The sequence below is a fragment of the Bos javanicus genome, chromosome 22 (genome assembly GCF_032452875.1).
Source record: "Bos javanicus breed banteng chromosome 22, ARS-OSU_banteng_1.0, whole genome shotgun sequence".
Lineage (NCBI taxonomy): Eukaryota > Metazoa > Chordata > Mammalia > Artiodactyla > Bovidae > Bos > Bos javanicus.
In genome coordinates, this window is record NC_083889.1 from 28408202 (window position 1) to 28427178 (window position 18977).

At 45.7% G+C, this 18977-nt stretch overlaps 1 protein-coding gene across 1 annotated transcript in view; it reads left to right on the forward strand.

The window, feature by feature from the left end:
• Positions 1-8581, forward strand: part of PDZRN3 (PDZ domain containing ring finger 3) — a 269131-nt gene extending 260550 nt beyond the window's left edge. The window contains exons 7-10 of the mRNA XM_061396394.1: positions 859-921; positions 4067-4168; positions 5357-5473; positions 6110-8581. Coding sequence (XP_061252378.1) covers positions 859-921; positions 4067-4168; positions 5357-5473; positions 6110-7660 — 1833 coding nt within the window. The 3' untranslated portion in view covers positions 7661-8581. The remainder of the gene's footprint in view (positions 1-858; positions 922-4066; positions 4169-5356; positions 5474-6109) is intronic.
• The last annotated feature ends 10396 nt before the right edge of the window (positions 8582-18977 follow it).

Consider the following 18977-nt stretch of genomic DNA (forward strand, 5'->3'; position numbering starts at 1 on the left):
GGATGGGGGAGGGAGTCATTTACACTTTTTCAAGTATTTCTGCTATCTGTTTCTCTTGATTTTTTTTCTTTTGCTAGAATGTATATCATTGAGTTCACAGTGCAACTTCAAAGTATTGGGTTGGCCCAAAAATTCATTTGGTATTTTCCATCATGAACTTTTTGACCAACCCAATACATAGACGGAAGTATTTTCATCTTCCCAGAGAAGCCAATGCAAAGCAGATGATTTCAGCATGGGTATCTCACCTTGCAGCCCATCTTTAGTAGCACACAAGCCCCATTCTATCAGGAAATAAAATCCATCTCGATGGGCTGAACCAAGGGATGTGACTACTAGGCTTTCTACCCATCCCGTTGAGTAGACTTCATCTACTAAGCTTCAGCTGGCCCACCATTACTGCATGTGGGGGTGTCTCTCTAAAATGCAATCCCACTTGTCTCAACTAGATTCTGTTTGTAAAGTTCCTTTCCAAAATTTAATATACACATTTGGCAAAATAATGACAACATCACTGCTAGACCACATAATGAAAGGTACCCTTTCACGTGTATGCCAGCACACTTTTGCTTTTCCTTTCTGGGTATGAAACAACTGTTAGCTGTGCCTCTCCATCCCCTCAGGTGGGCAGGGAAGCAGGGTTGCGGGCACGAGTCCAGGACCACGGCCTGGAAAGGGCTTGGAAACGTTATCAATCCATGTTTGTGTCTCCCTGCGTGACACTGAGTCTTGTTTATTCCTCTGTAAAACAAAAACAGAGGGATGAGCATGATGACGTGTTAGAGGCAGACTTTGGACGGTGCTCTTGGTTTCTTTTCATGCATGTCTGAGTTACCCACTCAGTGCCGTGTGTTTCAGATTGACCCTAACAGCATTGCGGCCAAGGACGGGCGCATCCGAGAAGGAGACCGCATTATCCAGGTAGGTCAGCGTCCTCTGTTCATTCACTTAAGAGCAGACTGCTTCAAGGTAATAGCTTTAGGGCTGAAAATGCAGAAGTTAACAAACAGCTATCGGTATTGCAAAACCAGATGTGTGGTGAGGCAGACCAGTTAAATTAGGGTCGAAATACCAGCTCTGGAAAACACCAGGACACAGGGCATGGTAGGGCCCGAGACAAACTGGAGAGAGGCTGCCCCATCTAAACAGGCAGGCCGCCCCCGCGCCTTACACCACACAAGTCAGCTCGTCTCACTTCCTGTCCTTCTCTTTGGACCAAAGATAACACAGGACAAATCAGGTCCACAGTTCTTGTGACCCCAAATAATGCTCATTTTATCTTTCTCTGAAGGATTCATTTTGGGCCAGGCATTTCAACTTTACGCAGTCTTTTAAACTTTCTGACTCAGCAGGTAACTACTATATAGAATGGCTTTTAAGAGTAATTTATCTGTAAATGATACCTGTTGCTCTTTGGAGTCAAAATGAGACCATCTGAATATAGAGACACAGATGTAGAGAACAAATACATGGATTTCAAGGGGGAAGGGGAAGATGGGAGAAATTGAGAGACTGGGATTGACATATATATACACTACTGATACTATATGTAAAATTGAGAACTAATAAGAACCTACTGTAGAGCACAGGGCACTGGATTTCATGCCCTGTGGTGACCTAAATGGGAGGGGGTATACATATGCGCACTGCTGAGTCCCTTTGCTGTGCGGGAGAAGCTAACACCACATTTTAGAGCAACTCTACCGCAATCAAAATTAATATAAAATACACCACTTGTTCCTCTTGTAGCTAGTCTGTTTTTTATTGTTAAATTAAAAATTAAAATACAGATAACATCTTTCTGTTGATGTACGGTTGCTTTAAAATGTGTTCCTTTAGGGTTTATTACAGGATATTGAATATAGTTCCCTGTGCTCCACAGGGGGACCCTGTTGTTTTAGCCATTGTGTGTGTATATATATGTATCATGTACACAAACTTCTACAACCCATTCCTCTCCTTTCTCCTAGCCAAAGAGCAGTCTACTCCTACATCTCTGAATCTGTTTCTGCTTTATAAATAGCTTCATTTGTGTCATATTTTAGATACCACATAGCAGCTATCATATGGCATTCATGTCTCTCTCTCCCTGACCTACTTCACTGAGTATGATAATATCTATTAATAGCTGCATCCATGTTGCTGCAGATGGCTTATTTCATTCTTTTTATGGCTGAGTAGTATTCCATTGTGTGTTAAGTACCACCTCTTTATCAGTTTCTCTGGCAGAGACTTTGATTGGCATTTATTGTATTAGTTTCTGCTGTACACCGACGTGAATCAGCTACACGGATACATATATCCCGTGTCACCACAGGGCAGAGGCTTCTGTGCTGTGCAGTAGGAACTCATTCGTTATCTATCTATGCATAGTATCAATAGTGTACATATTGTCAATCCCAGTTCACCCCACCCCTCCCCCTCTTGGTGTCCATTCATTTGTTCTCTACATCTGTTTCTCTACTACTGTATTGCAGGAAAGTTCATCTCTACCATTTTTCTAATTTCCACAGGCATGCAGGCATTAATGTATATTTGTTTTTCTGGCTTACCTTACTCTGTATCACTGTCTCTAGGTCCATCTGTGTCTCTCCAAATGACACAATTTCTTTCCTTCTTATGGCTGAGACATACTCCATGGTACATATGTTCCACATCTTTATTCATTCCTCTGCTGCTGGACAATAAGTTGCTTCCAGTCCTACCTAGCTATTGTAGAGTGCTGCTATGAACACAGGGACACATGCATCTTTTTGCATTAGTGTTTGGTCTGAATATATGCCCAGGATTGGGATTTCTGGATCATATGGTAGTTCTGTTATGCCCTTTTTTAAATCTCGCAGAAATTGAGATTGTTTTCTTACGGGGAGAAGGCTTACCTTGTACTTCTGCTCATTCCTTTCTTCTCATTTATAATCCACTCTGTTTCTCTCTATCACTATATACCTCCCTATGAGTAATTTTCATTTCCACTGCTTATTCTATACTTCCCTGGACTTCAACCCAACTTTTATTCCTAAAGGGGCTGAATCCTCAGTAGGAACTGCTTTTTCAGTTGCTTTAGTTTTCCACAAGCATCTACCACTGGGTCTGGAAACACTGAGTTCCTTACCTGCCCTCTCTGCCTTCACTGCGCTGCAGCAAGTGTTAACTGAGATCGATGATGCCCTGTGCTGTCATAAGGCATAAGACTCAGATGGAAGGCTCAATCTTCCAGCTTGTAAGTGGGACCATTGCTGAGTCCCCTGGAGCTGAGACCTCTAGACCAGCAGAGCTCAAAGGTGACCGGACAGGAAGCAAAAATCCTGCAAGAGAGGGATCAGGTGTGATGGTGAGATTGTATAATGCTGCTGCTACTGCTAAGTCGCTTCAGACATGTCTGACTCTATGCGACCCCATAGACGGCAGCCCACCAGGCTCCCCCATCCCTGGGATTTTCCAGGCAAGAGTACTGGAGTGGGGTTCTCCGGAGATTGTATCATACTGTTGTATGTATATTGTATATATACGACAAGTATTGTATAATACTGTTTATATGTGTAACCTAGAAAAATGGTACAGATGAACTTATCTGCCTTTGTCCCACCTAAAGACGTTGGTGTCAAACCTGGAACACAAAACACCCTAAATAATACCATCATATTCACATCAGACCCATTGCTTCTTTTCTTCCATATTTTTCAAAAACATCTGTAGTCATGCTTAAGTATATTCCACTTATACTCCTTCCTGAATATATTTAATTCTGTCTTGTTAAGTTGCTTAGATGTTTTCCCTCTTCACAACACTGTGATTTCTCTCAGTGCGGCCTTCTGGAGTCCCAGTTACTCCTATTCACACAGCCTCATCTCGTGAACTACTCCTATGGAGTCTGTCTCCTATAGCAGAGACAGTGCTTCAGACTGAACAAGGCCTTTCCTTGTGAAAACGAGCATTCTTTTCAACCTACCTGGAAGTTCTCTGTTCCAGCTGTGCTTGGGCAATGGATGCAGGCTTGAAATAATAGAGAATCGTGTTCAACAATCTAATCATGCTACCATCCACGCCTCCACCTTTTTCTTTGTAGATTAATGGGATAGAGGTACAGAACCGTGAAGAGGCTGTAGCTCTGCTAACCAGTGAAGAAAACAAGAACTTCTCATTGCTAATTGCCAGGCCCGAGCTCCAGGTAAGGCGGCTTCCAGCACATAGTCTGTAGTTGTAAAATCACTAACGGAGTTCCTGCCCTGCAGAAAATATACTGAATCAGAACTTGAAGGTACCCTGTGCCCCGAAAAGGTAATCTGACTTCCAGTCTATCTCTTGCTTTGGCCTTTTAAGGGAGGTGCAGATATCCACCTTGGCATTTACACGGCATGCCCAGAAGCTTCATTAATGCAGGAGTGTAATGAAGGAAAAGAGGAAGAAACATAATGGCATGGAAAAACACAGCCAGGGTCATGGCCATCAAAATGTTTGACTGCCCAAGACCCCGACCACTTTCTGTGTGGGTCTCATTACAATGGCAGAGTGCAAGAAACATACAGCCTGATGACTATAGTTACCAACACTGTAATGACTACTGGAAATTTGCTAGGAGTGAAGTTCAGGTACTCTCATCACACACACTACAGTAGTAACTGTGAGATGATACGTGAATTGACTGTAGTCATTATTCCACTATGCACATCAAATCATCACGATGTACATCTTACCCGTAATAGTTTTTACTTTTAAAAAGCAAAAGAAACATTACTGAGCAGACTTTTTCTTAAAGGGCCAAGTAAGAAATGTGACTGGCTTTGGGGGTTGCATATGGTCTGTGGTGCAGCTGCAGGCCAGATGTGTAGATCTCAGACCCCTGACTAGTCTGCTTTTTATGAGCAAGAGAGACAAGAGCCTGATAAAGGCGACAGGCCCTTGCCCAAGACTAAGAGGTAGTTAGCAGACCTACCTTTGTTCGTCAGAGAGAACTCTGTCCCAAACTGCCCGCGCTCTCTCCTTGGGGCCTGCTAAACTTGGGTGTGGGCCCAGCAGGAGAGGAGCCAGGGCTGTGGCTCTCTGATCCCCTAACTCAGTGGCGGCCTTCACGGCAAGTAGCTGAAGTGCATGAAGGCACTTAACCCTGCAACAGCAAAACAGCAGGGCACAGCCTCGCCCCTAGATGTGTGGTGGAGGGTGGGAGGGGTCTTTACCTTGAGGATGGGGTCAGTGTCTGTCAGAGAGCCAAACAACAGGCAGACTGCATTGGGATGACTCCCGGAGGAAGCCTAGAAATGCGATTCCCCAAGGTCATGTCCTTTCCTAAAAATAAATAAAATAGAAGAAGCAAAAAGGGCCTCTTCTGAAGCCTGGGTGGGTGGCTGCCTCTCCACAGCTGGACGAGGGCTGGCTGGATGACGACAGGAACGACTTTCTGGATGACCTGCACATGGACATGCTGGAGGAGCAGCACCACCAGGCCATGCAGTTCACAGCCAGCGTCCTGCAGCAGGTACCGCTGGCTGCCCCTCCCTCCCAACAGCAGGGACGTCTGCTCCCCACCCCACCCCCCCACCCCATGATGCTTAGGATCCTGAGAAACCCACCAGCTGGCAAAAGAAAATCAGTGCTTTTTCTGTCTGCCCACCAATGAAAAGCAAGCTGATATCCTCTCAGACCGAGAGAGTGCTGCTGGGCTTAGAAAGCAGAACAGTAATGCCAAGGTACCACTGACCTTCTGATACTTGTTTGGAAAACACACGTGACAAAATAAAGAGCAGATCAGAGAAAGCAATTCCCTCTGTTAACCTCAGCTGCTTGGCGCCCTTTCCCCTCCCCTCCTCTGCCACCACCATTGTCAGAGATGCTGGAACCACTCCAGTGCCTTAGGCACTCAAGGATGTCCTCTGTGCCTCCTGCTTCCTGGTAAGAGGTACTGGAAGAGCCGCAATCATTCAGTAGGTCAAGTGATCGTCCTCCTTTCCCAGATGGAGGTGAAGCGGCTCACCTAGGGGAACTTCTCAAGCTAACTATCTCAGCAACCCAAGTCCCTCCCTCCCTCCCTCCCTCCTACCGGAAAAGTGGCACCCGGGACCGTCCCTCCAGCCTCCCTCCCCGTGACCAAGTGTTCTTGTTTTCTGTCGTGTAGAAGAAGCACGAGGAAGACGGGGGAACTACAGACACGGCCACCATCCTGTCCAACCAGCACGAGAAAGACAGCGGCGTGGGCCGGACGGACGAGAGCACACGCAATGACGAGAGCTCGGAGCAGGAGAACAACGGCGACGATGCCCCCGCGGCCTCCCCGCCGCTGGCCGGGCAGAGGAATCTCACTTGCAGCCAGGACACCCTGGGCAGCGGCGACCTGCCCTTCAGCAACGAGTCCTTCATCTCGGCCGACTGCGCCGACGCCGACTACCTGGGCATCCCCGTGGACGAGTGCGAGCGCTTCCGCGAGCTGCTGGAGCTCAAGTGCCAGGTGAAGAGCGCCGGCCCCTACGGCCTCTACTACCCCGGCAGCACCCTGGACGCCAGCAAGAGCGACCCCGAGAGCGTGGACAAGGAGCTAGAGCTGCTCAACGAGGAGCTGCGCAGCATCGAGCTGGAGTGCCTCAGCATCGTGCGCGCGCACAAGATGCAGCAGCTCAAGGAGCAGTTCCGCGAGCCCTGGATGCTGCACAACAGCGGCTTCCGCAACTACAACACCAGCGTGGACGTGCGCAGGCGCGAGCTCGCGGACATCACCGAGCTGCCCGAGAAGTCCGACAAAGACAGCTCGAGCGCCTACAACACCGGCGAGAGCTGCCGCAGCACCCCACTCACCTTGGAGATGTCCCCCGACAACTCCCTGCGGAGGGCGGCCGAGGGAGAAGGTGCCGCGGAAGCTTACGGGCCGTCCCCCAAGAACCTGCTGTCCATCACGGAAGATTCCGAGGGGGGCTCCCCGAACTACAGCCCTTCCCCTAAAGAGCTGGATCCCAGCCCGGCTCCGGAGAGCAAAGAGAGGAAGCCCAGCGACGAAGGTGGCGGCGGCAGCGGGAGCCCCACCCCCGGCGCACAGCTGGGAGGCTCGTACCTGCCGCCCTTCCCGCACTCGCCCTACAAGCACGCCCACATCCCCGCGCACGCACAGCACTACCAGAGCTACATGCAGCTGATCCAGCAGAAGTCGGCCGTCGAGTACGCGCAGAGCCAGATGAGCCTGGTGAGCATGTGCAAGGACCTGAACTCAGCCAACCAGTCGGAGCCGAGGATGGAGTGGAAGGTGAAGATCCGCAGCGACGGCACGCGCTACATCACCAAGCGCCCGGTGCGGGATCGCCTGTTGCGGGAGCGCGCCCTCAAGATCCGAGAAGAGCGCAGCGGCATGACCACGGACGACGACGCGGTGAGCGAGCTGAAGATGGGGCGCTACTGGAGCAAGGAGGAGAGGAAGCAGCACGTGGTGAGGGCCAAGGAGCAGAGGCGGCGGCGCGAGTTCATGATGCAGAGCCGGCTCGATTGCCTGAAGGAGCAGCAGGGGGCCGACGACAGGAAGGAGATGAATATCCTCGAACTCAGCCACAAAAAGATGATGAAGAAGAGGAATAAAAAGATATTTGATAACTGGATGACAATCCAAGAACTCTTAACCCACGGCGCAAAATCGCCAGACGGCACTAGAGTATACAATTCATTCCTCTCGGTGACTACTGTATAATTTTCACTTCTGCATTATGTACATAAAAGCGAACACTACCATTGGGGTAGCAATTCCTGCCTCGTTCAATGCGGCAAGTTTTTGTATATAAGATACATCGCAACATCATGTTTATAGTCTAAATTAGCGAGCCCTACCACTCTGGGTGTCTTAAGTGGAGAAAAACCACCCTTAACTACTATCCTGGAAGGCAATATTAACCAAACAGCTTTTTTTTCAAACAGCAAGGATACTTTTTTACTCCTTACCTTTTACATAAAGTTTTTAAAGTTCAAAAAGATCTTTTACTACGCATACCTTCACAGAATAATTTGTTTAAACTATATTCATATAAGAAAGTTAAACACGCTTTTTTCCTTTTCTGCTAAAAACACAGATATGACTGCTGGTATGTATTTTAATGGAGCTCTATTTTATAATGTTACTTTGCTGAATGTGTTTCATAGGAGTGACCATTAATATATTATTTAGGTCAAAGCTTCAACTCAAACCCACCAAACTCTGTGGTTAACTATATATAATGCACATAACCAAACCAGAGGTGTTTAGAATTGGGATACACACTAAACATTTTTTCTGGTTAAAGTTCCCAAGAGAGTGTAAAGGTTTTAACAGAAGGCAAAATATAATGCAACTTTGTGGGAGTTTACAGCATGTTTGCAAATACTGCAACTCATTGGAGGACTTTTTGCATGTACAGGAAAGTTGTGGATGGAGAAGGTTTGTGGAATTTTAAGTGCTCATTGTAGGAGAAACCTTTGCTTTGTAGATTCAAAGGGAGACTTTTACAAGCAAATTCACAGAATCATGATTAGTTATAAACAAGTAAATGAAGTTAAAATAAATTATTATTTTCTATGTTTTGAAGTGTTCCTCATTTTGCAGTGGTGCCTATAAAATAAAAGCCTTTTTTGCAGTGTTTCCTTCTTTCCTTCATTGTCTTACTTGATGCTTTGGAAGAATTTGAGTGTTTCAGATCATCCTGCCTGGACTCCAAAGACAGATGTACAAAGTCTGTTAGGAAAAAAAAAAGGAATCAAACACTCACCATTTACTCTAGCCTTACAGAAAGCCTCAACTTGACCCACGTCTACCCTACAGACTTGAACAAGCAAGTTTATCAACCAACATCATGTTTACAATTTCTGTGAAATTTCTTTGGTTTCTGGCAACCATTACTGCCTGTCAGTAATATCTAACATCTCTGAGATGTTGGATTTCTAAGACACATCTGCAAAATCTATAACATTTCCATAGAATAACAAGGTACACCAAAGTAGGTGGGCTTCAAAACTGGTATCTTTCAGACTCCAACAACCCACAGGATTCTACATAATGAATTTGTTACATACTGTTCCCTGATTACAGCATTCACACAAGTTTCAGCTATAATACCTCCTGAAAAGACACATACATGAATGAATGAATGAGATTACAAAGTGTATCATTTTCACTTACCTGGATGCCAGATAATTTCTCACTGAAACTTGAAGTATCCAGGTATTTAGGTGTCTGCGACTTAGATTCCTTCAACACACCCTGTTTGAACCAAAATTCCTCCCTTGCAGTCAGAAAAGACTTATTAGTAGTCATACTTCCATTAGAACAACCTAATGAAGATAAGACACTGATATCTTAATGGGGAGGAATAAATATATCTGTTCATTGCCTCTGCAAGACCAGGCACTGCAAAGATCATTACCCATGCTACGTGAGTTTTTGCAAAAGGTGGACTATTAGCACCATGGTTTTCAATACTCTCCAAGGTAAAGTTCCAACAGATGATTGGATCTTTGGCTCCAGCTCTCTTACCTCCCATCTGTCCTCACTAGTCCACGTGTTACCAAGACCCAGAACAGTCAGATGGATTACAAGTTGCTGTGAGACATATACAGGTTGTAAGAGTTAAGTGCGTGGGTTTCTCTGGGGAAATAGCTTTACCTGCCTCATGCGTTCTCATTAAAGATCAGAGTGTTATATATTGGCACAAGGAGGGCAGACTTCTGATTCTCCATAACAGCCACTCCCCCTGGATGGGTGACTCAACTTTATTCCTAAAATCTAAGGGGAAAGAAATGAGAATTTACTGATTATCCAGTGCTATACCTTTCAACACAGTAGCCACTAGCTACAGCTGGCTATTAAACACATACAAATACGGTTAGTCTAAACCGAGCTGTTCTGAGAAAATGTCTTTCAAAGACGTAGTACTAAAAAAAAGACAAAATACTTCAGTAGTTCTTTGCATGTTCAAATGATAATACTTCGCATATCTTGGATTAAATTATTTCAATTTCAGCTTTTTACTTTTTCAGGTGGTTACTAAAAACATTTAAATCACAGATGTGACTCAACACTTTATTTCTATTGGCTAGCACCAATACCGGAGAAGGCAAGGCACCCGACCCCAGTACTCTTGCCTGGAAAATCCCATGGACAGAGGAGCCTGGTGGGCTGCCGTCTATGGGGTTGCACAGAGTCGGACACGACTGAAGCAACTTAGCAGCAGCAGCAGCACCAATACAGACCAAAACACGAGACCTCTCCAAATTCACAGGCCAGTTCTGCCAGGCAGAGGGCCTTGTCAACAGGTCAGATTAAGAACGGTGTCCAGATGAGTGTAGGGCTGTGATCTAAGTTTGCACCCCCTGATACCCAACCCTTTACCTTCCCCGCTCTGCCTCCACCAGCTTCTCAAGAAGTAATTCTAAGTCTCTGGGTTGGGCTACTCCTTGTAGCCTAGTCAACATCATGATAAAAGGAACTGCTTCAAAGTGACAGACATTTCACTCGGTTCCCCTTGGAGTTTTAAGTGACAAAATATTCTAACACCACTGGCAAAAACATATGACATAAAAATCTAGGAACTGGAGGCACTAATTAAGCTTTTCATCTTTTAAATGAAAACAGGATGCCCTAAAAAGCAAGAACCACAAATGTGATGCGGCAGGACTATCCACTGCCAGGGGAAAGCTAGCTAGAGAACTAATGAGGATTATAAACTAAACTTTGAAAAGTAACCAAATACATTATCTAGTTGGAGTCTAAGAAGTAGGTTACAGGTTACTTGTTAGCAAAATTGCCCAGAACCGAAGAAGCAAACAATTCTGCCAGAAGCAACCACAACTCCCACTTTTATTTCAGCTTCCCAATTGTTTTAAGTGCATTAAGATTTCTGCAGAATATCAACTAATTAAAAAGAAATCACTAAAATGGAGATAAGATGCAAGAATTCTCAATGGCTACTGCTGTACTCTTCAATTTTGATTAAACATGAATTCCCTAAAGCAGTCAGAAAACAAAGTGTGGTTCTTTGAGTTTTGTTCAGATGGGTTTTCCTGCTTACAGGATCCATTTTCCTTAGCTTCCAGTTTGAACTAATCCTGAAAGGGCAGGGGCCATGGGGCCGTGTGCTCTGCCTGTAGCCTGGCACTGCCTTTTAATGGCAGAAAGCTGACCTCAGTGCACTCAGCATCTTTTTAAAATGAAAAATGAGAAATTAATGATCCTTACTTGAATGGGGCTATTGCAGAGTTACATTTGCTTACCAATTTGGTAATTCTAGAAAAAATCCTCAGAAACCAAATGAAACTCCCCAGATGTCAGAGCCTCTCAAAAATATATCAGGATTAAATGGAACTGTGTTCATTCCTCCTCCTCAGCTGCCACCCCAGACTATGGGTTTGATTTGAAGAATCATCACTATCTCTATGCTCCAGGCGCTGTGTCAGAAACCAACATGGATTTGTTCAGCCAGGAGTTTTTGTGCCTGCTGTGTTTAAGATCATAATGAGTTCTCATGGAGCTCTCCTCAGCTCAGTTCAGTCACTCAGTCGTGTCCGACTATTTGCGATCCTGTAGACTGCAGCACGCCAGCCTTCCCTGTCCATCACCAACTCCCAAAGCCTACTCAAACTCATGTCCATCGAATCAGTGATGCCATCCAACCATCTCATCCTCTGTCGTCCCCTTCTCCTCCCACCTTCAATCTTTCCCAGCATCACGGTCTTTTCTAATGAACCAGTTCTCATCAGGTGGCCAAAGTATTAAATAAGAAAAGAAAAATCCAATCATCACACCAATACTTTAAACATACTTTAAACATATCAACAAGGTTAGAGGTGGAGGGCAGATAGGAGATCAAGTGCCGGATTTCAGGGAGGGTCTCTCATAGAGTTACGGTTGAGCTAAGAGCCAGTGGATGGATGTTAGTTAACTGGGAAGACAAGTCATATTTGAGGCAAAGCAAACCATGTGTGCAAAGGCCCAGAGGTGGGCACACTTTAAATAAACATGCTTTATTTCAAACAAACCAGTGTACTTGACAGAATGATGGGTAGTAAGAGTGGGGAGACAGGTAGGAGCCAAACAGCTGAGAGTACTCTGGTTCAATTTTACATATACAAGCCCACTCAGCAAAGGATCAGCAAGTCAGTCACTCAGAGTAAAAAACCTGCCTGGGCAGAGTAGGAAAGTGGTCCTCCCTCCCCTCCTCCCTCCCTTCATATTTAGACACAACTCATCAGGAAGGAAGAGTCACAGACACCGAGAACAGAGTGGAGGGCGTCAAGGGGGAGGCAGTTGAGAGAGTGATGGAGTGGGAGGTCGGTGTTATCAGACATAACCTTTTATATATATAGAACAGATAGACAACAAGGTCCTACTGTATAGCATGGGGAACTGTACTCAATTTTTCCAATGGAAAAGAATATTTTAAAGAACACACACACACATATATATAACTGAATCACCTTGCTGTACAGCAGTAATTAACACTGTAAATCAACTGTACTTCAATAATAAAAGAATAGAGCAGCCACTGTAGGAAAAAATTTTAATAAATAAAAATACTTAAAGAGGAGACGAAAGTGAAATTTGGATGCCCAGGAAACAAATTGTACGTGTATCGCCTGAGCCTGGAGACCACTCAGGGCATGGGCCAAGCCTACACTCATGCTACAGATGAAATATTTGTGTCCCCAGGAAACCTAATCCCTAAGGTGACGTGTGAGAAGATGGACCCTCTGGGAAGTGATCAGCTCATGAGGCTGGAGTCCTCATGAATGGGATCAGCACCCTATGAAAGAGGCCCTCCAGAGACCCCACCTCCACCATGCAATGAGACAGAAGATGCCCACTGCAATCCCCAAGAGGGCTGCTCCCGAGCCTGAGCTTGCTGACACCTGGGTCTCAGACATCCAGTGGTCAGAGATGAGAGACATTTCTTCTGTTTAGAAGCCACCCCATCTTATCGTATTTTGTTAACAGCAGTCAGAACAGATAGAGACATTTGGTTTCTCTTGAGGGAATCACCACCTGGTACCAAATGCTACTACAACCATTTCTCAGAAAACTCTAAAAGGACGCCAGATCTGAGTTACAAATTCGGGCTCTACTGTAGCTGGCAGGGGACAAAGGTCTGTCTAAGGACGTGAAGTGCAGTTGACTGGCTTGCCTCTGAGACCTGGGTTCGATCCCTGGGTTTGGGAAGATCCCCTGGAGAAGGGAAAGGCTACCCACTCCAGTATTCTGGCCTGGAGAATTCCATGGACTGCATAGTCCATGGGATCGCAAAGAGTCAGACACCACTGAGCAACTTTCACAGTACAGAGTTCTCTCTGATCTAAAAAATACAGACATGAAGCCAGCTCTCAATGAAAGTTAATTCACTGTGCAAACTCAGGGAACTCTTATTTAAAAAGTCTGAATGCTTACATGTTACAGGCTCTCTGGTCGCAAGATCCGCCCGCACACCACCCCTCCCCCAGGTGTGGATGCCCACCATTCCGCCATCGCTCTGTGGTCCGCATGCACACAATCTTTTCTTTACTCGCCAGCTCTACAATGCCCCCTCCCCCACCACAGCATAAAGAACTGTTTTCCCTTAGGCAACCTGACTGAATACATGAGATTTCCCACTGGGGAGGAGAAGCCAACCCCGGTCCTACCTGGCCCACCTGCCAGGATTCCACACGGATCACGGAAGTGGCTGAATGAAGAAGGGCAGACACACGGGGAAGAAGAGCAAAGAGAGCTTTGCCTTGCTGCCCATCTGCCTTCAGCCCTTCTCAGCCCTTCAAGTGGCCAAGGAGCATCTACTACATACTGATCCCTCTGCTGGGACCAGCAACACACTGGGAGCAAGACAGAGATGAATCCCCTTCACAGAATACCCCTTCTGCCAGTGGCAAGCTAAAAAAGAAAAAAAAAAAAAAAAGTGCAAATAAACAAAAGACTTGCAAATCATATTGGGCAAACAAGCACAGGCTGAGAGAAGCACTACCCACTCAAGCAGGGGTCTCACAATAGGATCCCTGAACTCACAGCACCAGCAGCACCTGCGATATTACTGGAAATGGAAATTCTTGGGCCCCACCCCAGACCAACTGATTTGGACACTTAGAGGTCACGCAGTCTGCTTTCTTCAAGCCCTTCAAGTGACGAGATGCATGCCAAAGTTTCAGAAACTGTAAACAAACAGGAATTTTGACTGTTTTGGTTCTGAAGGGTTTTTTTTTTTCCTTGTTGGTTTCTTTTGACCCCTAATTCTTAGACCAGTTCCTGACATAGCAGGGGCCTTAGAGAATACGTGGAGTGAACCATCAGGTGGGTTATTGTACTTTAAGCTGGATTATCAGAAAAAAACACCCTAAATATCTAAGTGAGCTCTAAAGTTGGGGAAAGAGACAGCCATGCACAGTGTGGGCAAGGATATTCCATGCCACCTCTCACAGAAAGTACAAAAGCCCTCGGGTAGGAAGGCATTTTCTCTGGAACCAGGCTGCCTGACAAGCCATGCTTTGCAGTTTCAGCGTCCCATCTCTGATTCTAGGATCCAGAGTCTTATCCACCCTCAAGGAACACAAAGGTAGGCATCCTCGTTGCTTAATGAGCAGTTGAAAAACCTACCCTCTCTGTAAGCAGGACTGCCTTTCTTATTTGGCTGCGCTTGTAAGAGCAGGGCCTGCTGTAGCCCAGGCCCTCCTTTAAAGAGCCTGGCTGGTTCTCCCCTCAGGGTGAACTCTCAGTGACCTCGGACAAAGCGCTTCCCAGCTGTCACCCAGTAAGCAAGGTGCGAGACCCGGGGTAGTCTGACTTCCTACACTGTAACCCGCAGTCCTCCTCACTTCAAGACAATAAACAAGGAATGCTCCAGAACAAATTCAAGACAGCTTCATAAAAAGATGAACAACAGCTGATGAAAGAAAGCAATGACAAATACGACTGCAGTGACTCAAGGTGCCTGGAGCCAGAGGAGCAGGCTGGGGTCAGGTCAAAGCTGATACTCACAGCACTGTCAAGACCCAGCTGCGGTCTACAGAACATACAAGGCCAACCAGCCTGAGAGATCTCCCGCATTCACCTTCATCCAGAAAACGAAAAAAAGATGCAATCTTTCCTCTAATTACACCCCTTGGGAAAATATCCTTTTAATACTAAAAAATACCTGCAGAATATTAACATAGATACTTTTTATAGTTATAAAAGGGAAAGAATGTGCTGTAGATGTCTTTAAGATCCCCACCATATTTTTTCACTTCTAGCAGACGATCAGAGCTTAGATGAGGGGCAAGTAAACTTTTTCAGTAAGTATCTTAGGTTATGTGGGGCCAGAGACAGAATCAAGGATATGAACATTCCTGCAACTTTCAGTGATGAACTTCAAAGTATATGAGTACAATTTTTAGAAATACAGGACTACTAATGACAAGAATGGGATCAAGATATGTGTGTGTGTCGGGGGGGTAACGTTTTGCTTACCTGGGGATCAAAGCTAAGGGTTCCTATCATTAAATTGGTTACAAATATTCATCAGTAAAAACCATTCTTCAATCATGGGCTGTAAAATAACAGATGGCAGACTGCATTTAGCTCATGGGCCCTAGTTTGCTGATTTCTAGCTGAGATCCTGTATTAGGATTCTCCGAAGCAGTAGCGTGAGAGTGAGTATGAGAGAGAATGTCTGGGTGTGTGTCAGATAGAAAGGTATTTTCTATAAGGAATTGGCTGTGTGTGTGTACACACAGATACATGTGTATGGATGTAGGCAGAGAGATATTTTCTATAAGGGACTGGCTCACATACTTGTGCAGGCAAGCAAGTCCCATGATGTGCATGGCAAGCTAGCAAGCTGGAACCCAGGAGAGCCAATGATGCAGTCCTGGTTGGAAGGCTGGTCGGCTCGAGACCCAGGAATTGCTAATGTGTCAGCTTGAGCCCAAAGGCAAGAAAAGGCTGATGTCCTAGTCCGAAGGCCATGAGGCAGGAAGAAATCTCTCTTGAGAAGAGTAGCATCCTTTTGTTCTATTCAGGACATCAACTGAGTGGATGAGGCCCGCCCACACTGAGAGCAATCTATTTTACTCAGTTTCTTGATTTAAATATTCATCTCATCCCAACACACCTCGTTTCTGAGTATCTATTTAAAAGTGAAGTAAAATCACAGCCAGTGTGCAGAGAGCCAGGTACAAGCATCATTGCAGGGTCAGAAGATTAGGTGCAAACTGGCAACTGGTCAGGTCTTCAGACAAAAGGCGGGTGGCCCAGATTCCAGTGTGAGAACAGCAAGAAGATGGAGGAGAATCCAGTCTCTCCCCTCTGGATTTCAGGGCCCAGGACAGAGACTGGACCTCTGGCTGATTGTAAAGGGCTGGAGCATGAAAAGGGTATCCGGACAGAAGACATTGCATGGGGCCCCCAGAAGGTACTTGCATCCCTGCAGGAAAGGAGGAAGAGGGAGGGGCCTCAGCCAAGACAACTCACACAGTCACCCACTGGCGAGGCAGCCGGTGGGCAAATCTACGATACTTTTATAAGGATTCTTCTCAACAGAAGTCAGAGATCAAGTCTAACTCTGCTCAAAGGGTCAGCAACACAGTCTTGAATATTTTCAAAATATTAGTCTACCAAGATGCTAAGAAGTATTATTATGAAAACGTTCCATATTCTGAAAGGAATATAGATACATTGGATTAAACCAAGTGAAACATTATTTATTGACTGTAGGACTCACCAGTGACTTTGATATGACATGGAATGTTATAAGCCTCCCCAAAAAAGAAAGAAATACACTCACTTACGTGTGGAATCTGAAACATGCCACAAAAGAACAAATCTATGGAACAGCAGCAGACTCACAGACACAGTGGACAGACCTGTGGTTGCCAAGGGAGGAGGGAAGGGAGAAGGATGGATTGGGAGCTTGGGATTAGAGGATGCAACCTGTTACACAGTGAATGGAGAAACAACAAGGCCTGGCTGTACTTATGGCACAGGAAACTATATTCAATATCATAATGGAAAGGAATATGAAAAAAGAATTACATATAATAGTTTTGCTGTATGGCAAAAACTACCACAACACTGTAAATCAATCACATTGTTGTTTAGTTGCTAACTTGTGTCCGACTCTTTCATGACCTCGTGGACTGTAGCCCACCAGGGGTCCTCTGTCCATGAGATTTCCCAGGCAAGAATACTGGAGTGGGTTCCTTCTCCGGGGAATCTTCCCGACCCAGGGATCAAACCTGAGTTTCCTGCAATGGCAGCAAGATTCTTTATAGCTGAGCCATCAGGGAAGCCCCAAATCAACTATAAATAAAATACTTTCTTAGAAAAGAGAAATATCAAAGACTCCAATTTTTTTCATTGCCAACTTTTCATTTTATAGTTCTTTTCACAATACCCAATCACATCTCTGAGAACAACTTACTTAAGGAAGTAATTGGATAATGCTGGTAATGAGATTTTTTTTTTTTTTCTTTTTTGCATTGGAGAAGGAAATGGCAACCCACTCCAGTGTTCTCGCCTGGAGAATCCCAGGGACGGGGAGCCCGGTGGGCTGCCGTCCATGGGGTCACCCAGACTCGGACATGACTGAAGCAACTTAGCAGCATATTTCTATTTTGTGGCAATCTCAGGATACTCTGCCCTGACTTTAGGGTTAGGGTTCACGCTTCTGAGAATTAAATGCTGCTGCTGATTTGAAAGGAGGCAGAATTTGGGTGGTAACGTGAGCAAGGAGGAATGGATGTAAATACAGATGAAGCTTTGCTAGCTGCCCCCCAACCCTGCCTCACCTCCTGCTGTGTGGCCTGGTGTGGGGGGTTTGGGGCCAGATTCCTGCAGTTCCTTCTAGCTCTTTCTGTAGTTTCGTTAAGTCGAGGACTCAGACACTTAGTGAGGCTAAATAAAGCCCAGGACTAAGATGGGGTGGAGTAGTGGTAATGAGCTTTGAAGGATGACTACTTTTAGAGAGAAAGCAGTAAGTCAGCTGACAATCAAGCCAGCCAGCCAGACGTCCATGGCTCCCCTGCAGAGAAAGAAAAAGTTAGTCCCTGCCATTTTCTCCTCACAGGTCTCTACCTGGGGCAGAAAGAGCTGGAGTCCTTAAGAAACATCCTCCAGTTCTCCCACATCAAGGAATCAAACTACCATTTAAAGACTGGTGAGGCAGTAAAAGCAAGAAATTATTCCAAGCAGAAAAACTGAAAAAGCTTAAAATGTGATTAGCTTTCCTGATAAGAGCAATGCATGGGGGTGGCCATAAATTGTTGATAACAGCCTTCTACAGGCCTAGCTTTGGTGCAACAGGATCAGAAGGCAAACAGAAACTGAATTCTTAGCTATTAGCCCATTAAAGATGCCTTCCAGCCTAGGGCACACAGATAAGGGCCCTCAACAAGATAGTCCAACAGGTTTTATCAGGTCCTCACTCCATGCGGTCATAGAATTATGGACTTGGAAGCTTTCTCAGTCTAACCTTCTCACTTTAAAGTTAAAGAAAGTTAGCCCAGTGGGGCTGAGTGGTACTGAAGGTCACCTAGCAGGTTCATGGAAAACCAAGAATAGAAAAACCTCAGCTTCCTGTTTACACTCCGCACTCATCACTATACGATTGTCCCATTACTGTATTACTGTATCCCCAAGGGCTATAGGAGTCAAGGAAAATCATGGAGAACCTGTCAGGTGTCTGGGAGCAGGCAGGTGCTAAAAGAGCAGCTGGGACAAGTTCTTACTGTTTAGGAAATGGCAACCCACTCCACTATTCTTGCCTGGGAAATCTCATGGACAGAGGAGCCTGGCAGGCTACAGTCCATAGGGTCGCAAAGAGTCAGACATAACTGAGTGCGCACACATACACACACTACTATATGCCAGGTGCTGAGCCAAGCTCTTAAGCCTCAGCTGGCTTGTAGAAAACCCCCTTGAAGTGTGCGCCTCTGCATCAGTGAGGATGTCAGCTTTCTGCAAGTCTCAGGGACCTGCTCAAAGTCACACACAGCAAGCAGCAAGGCTGCCAGGCACCCTCAGGGCT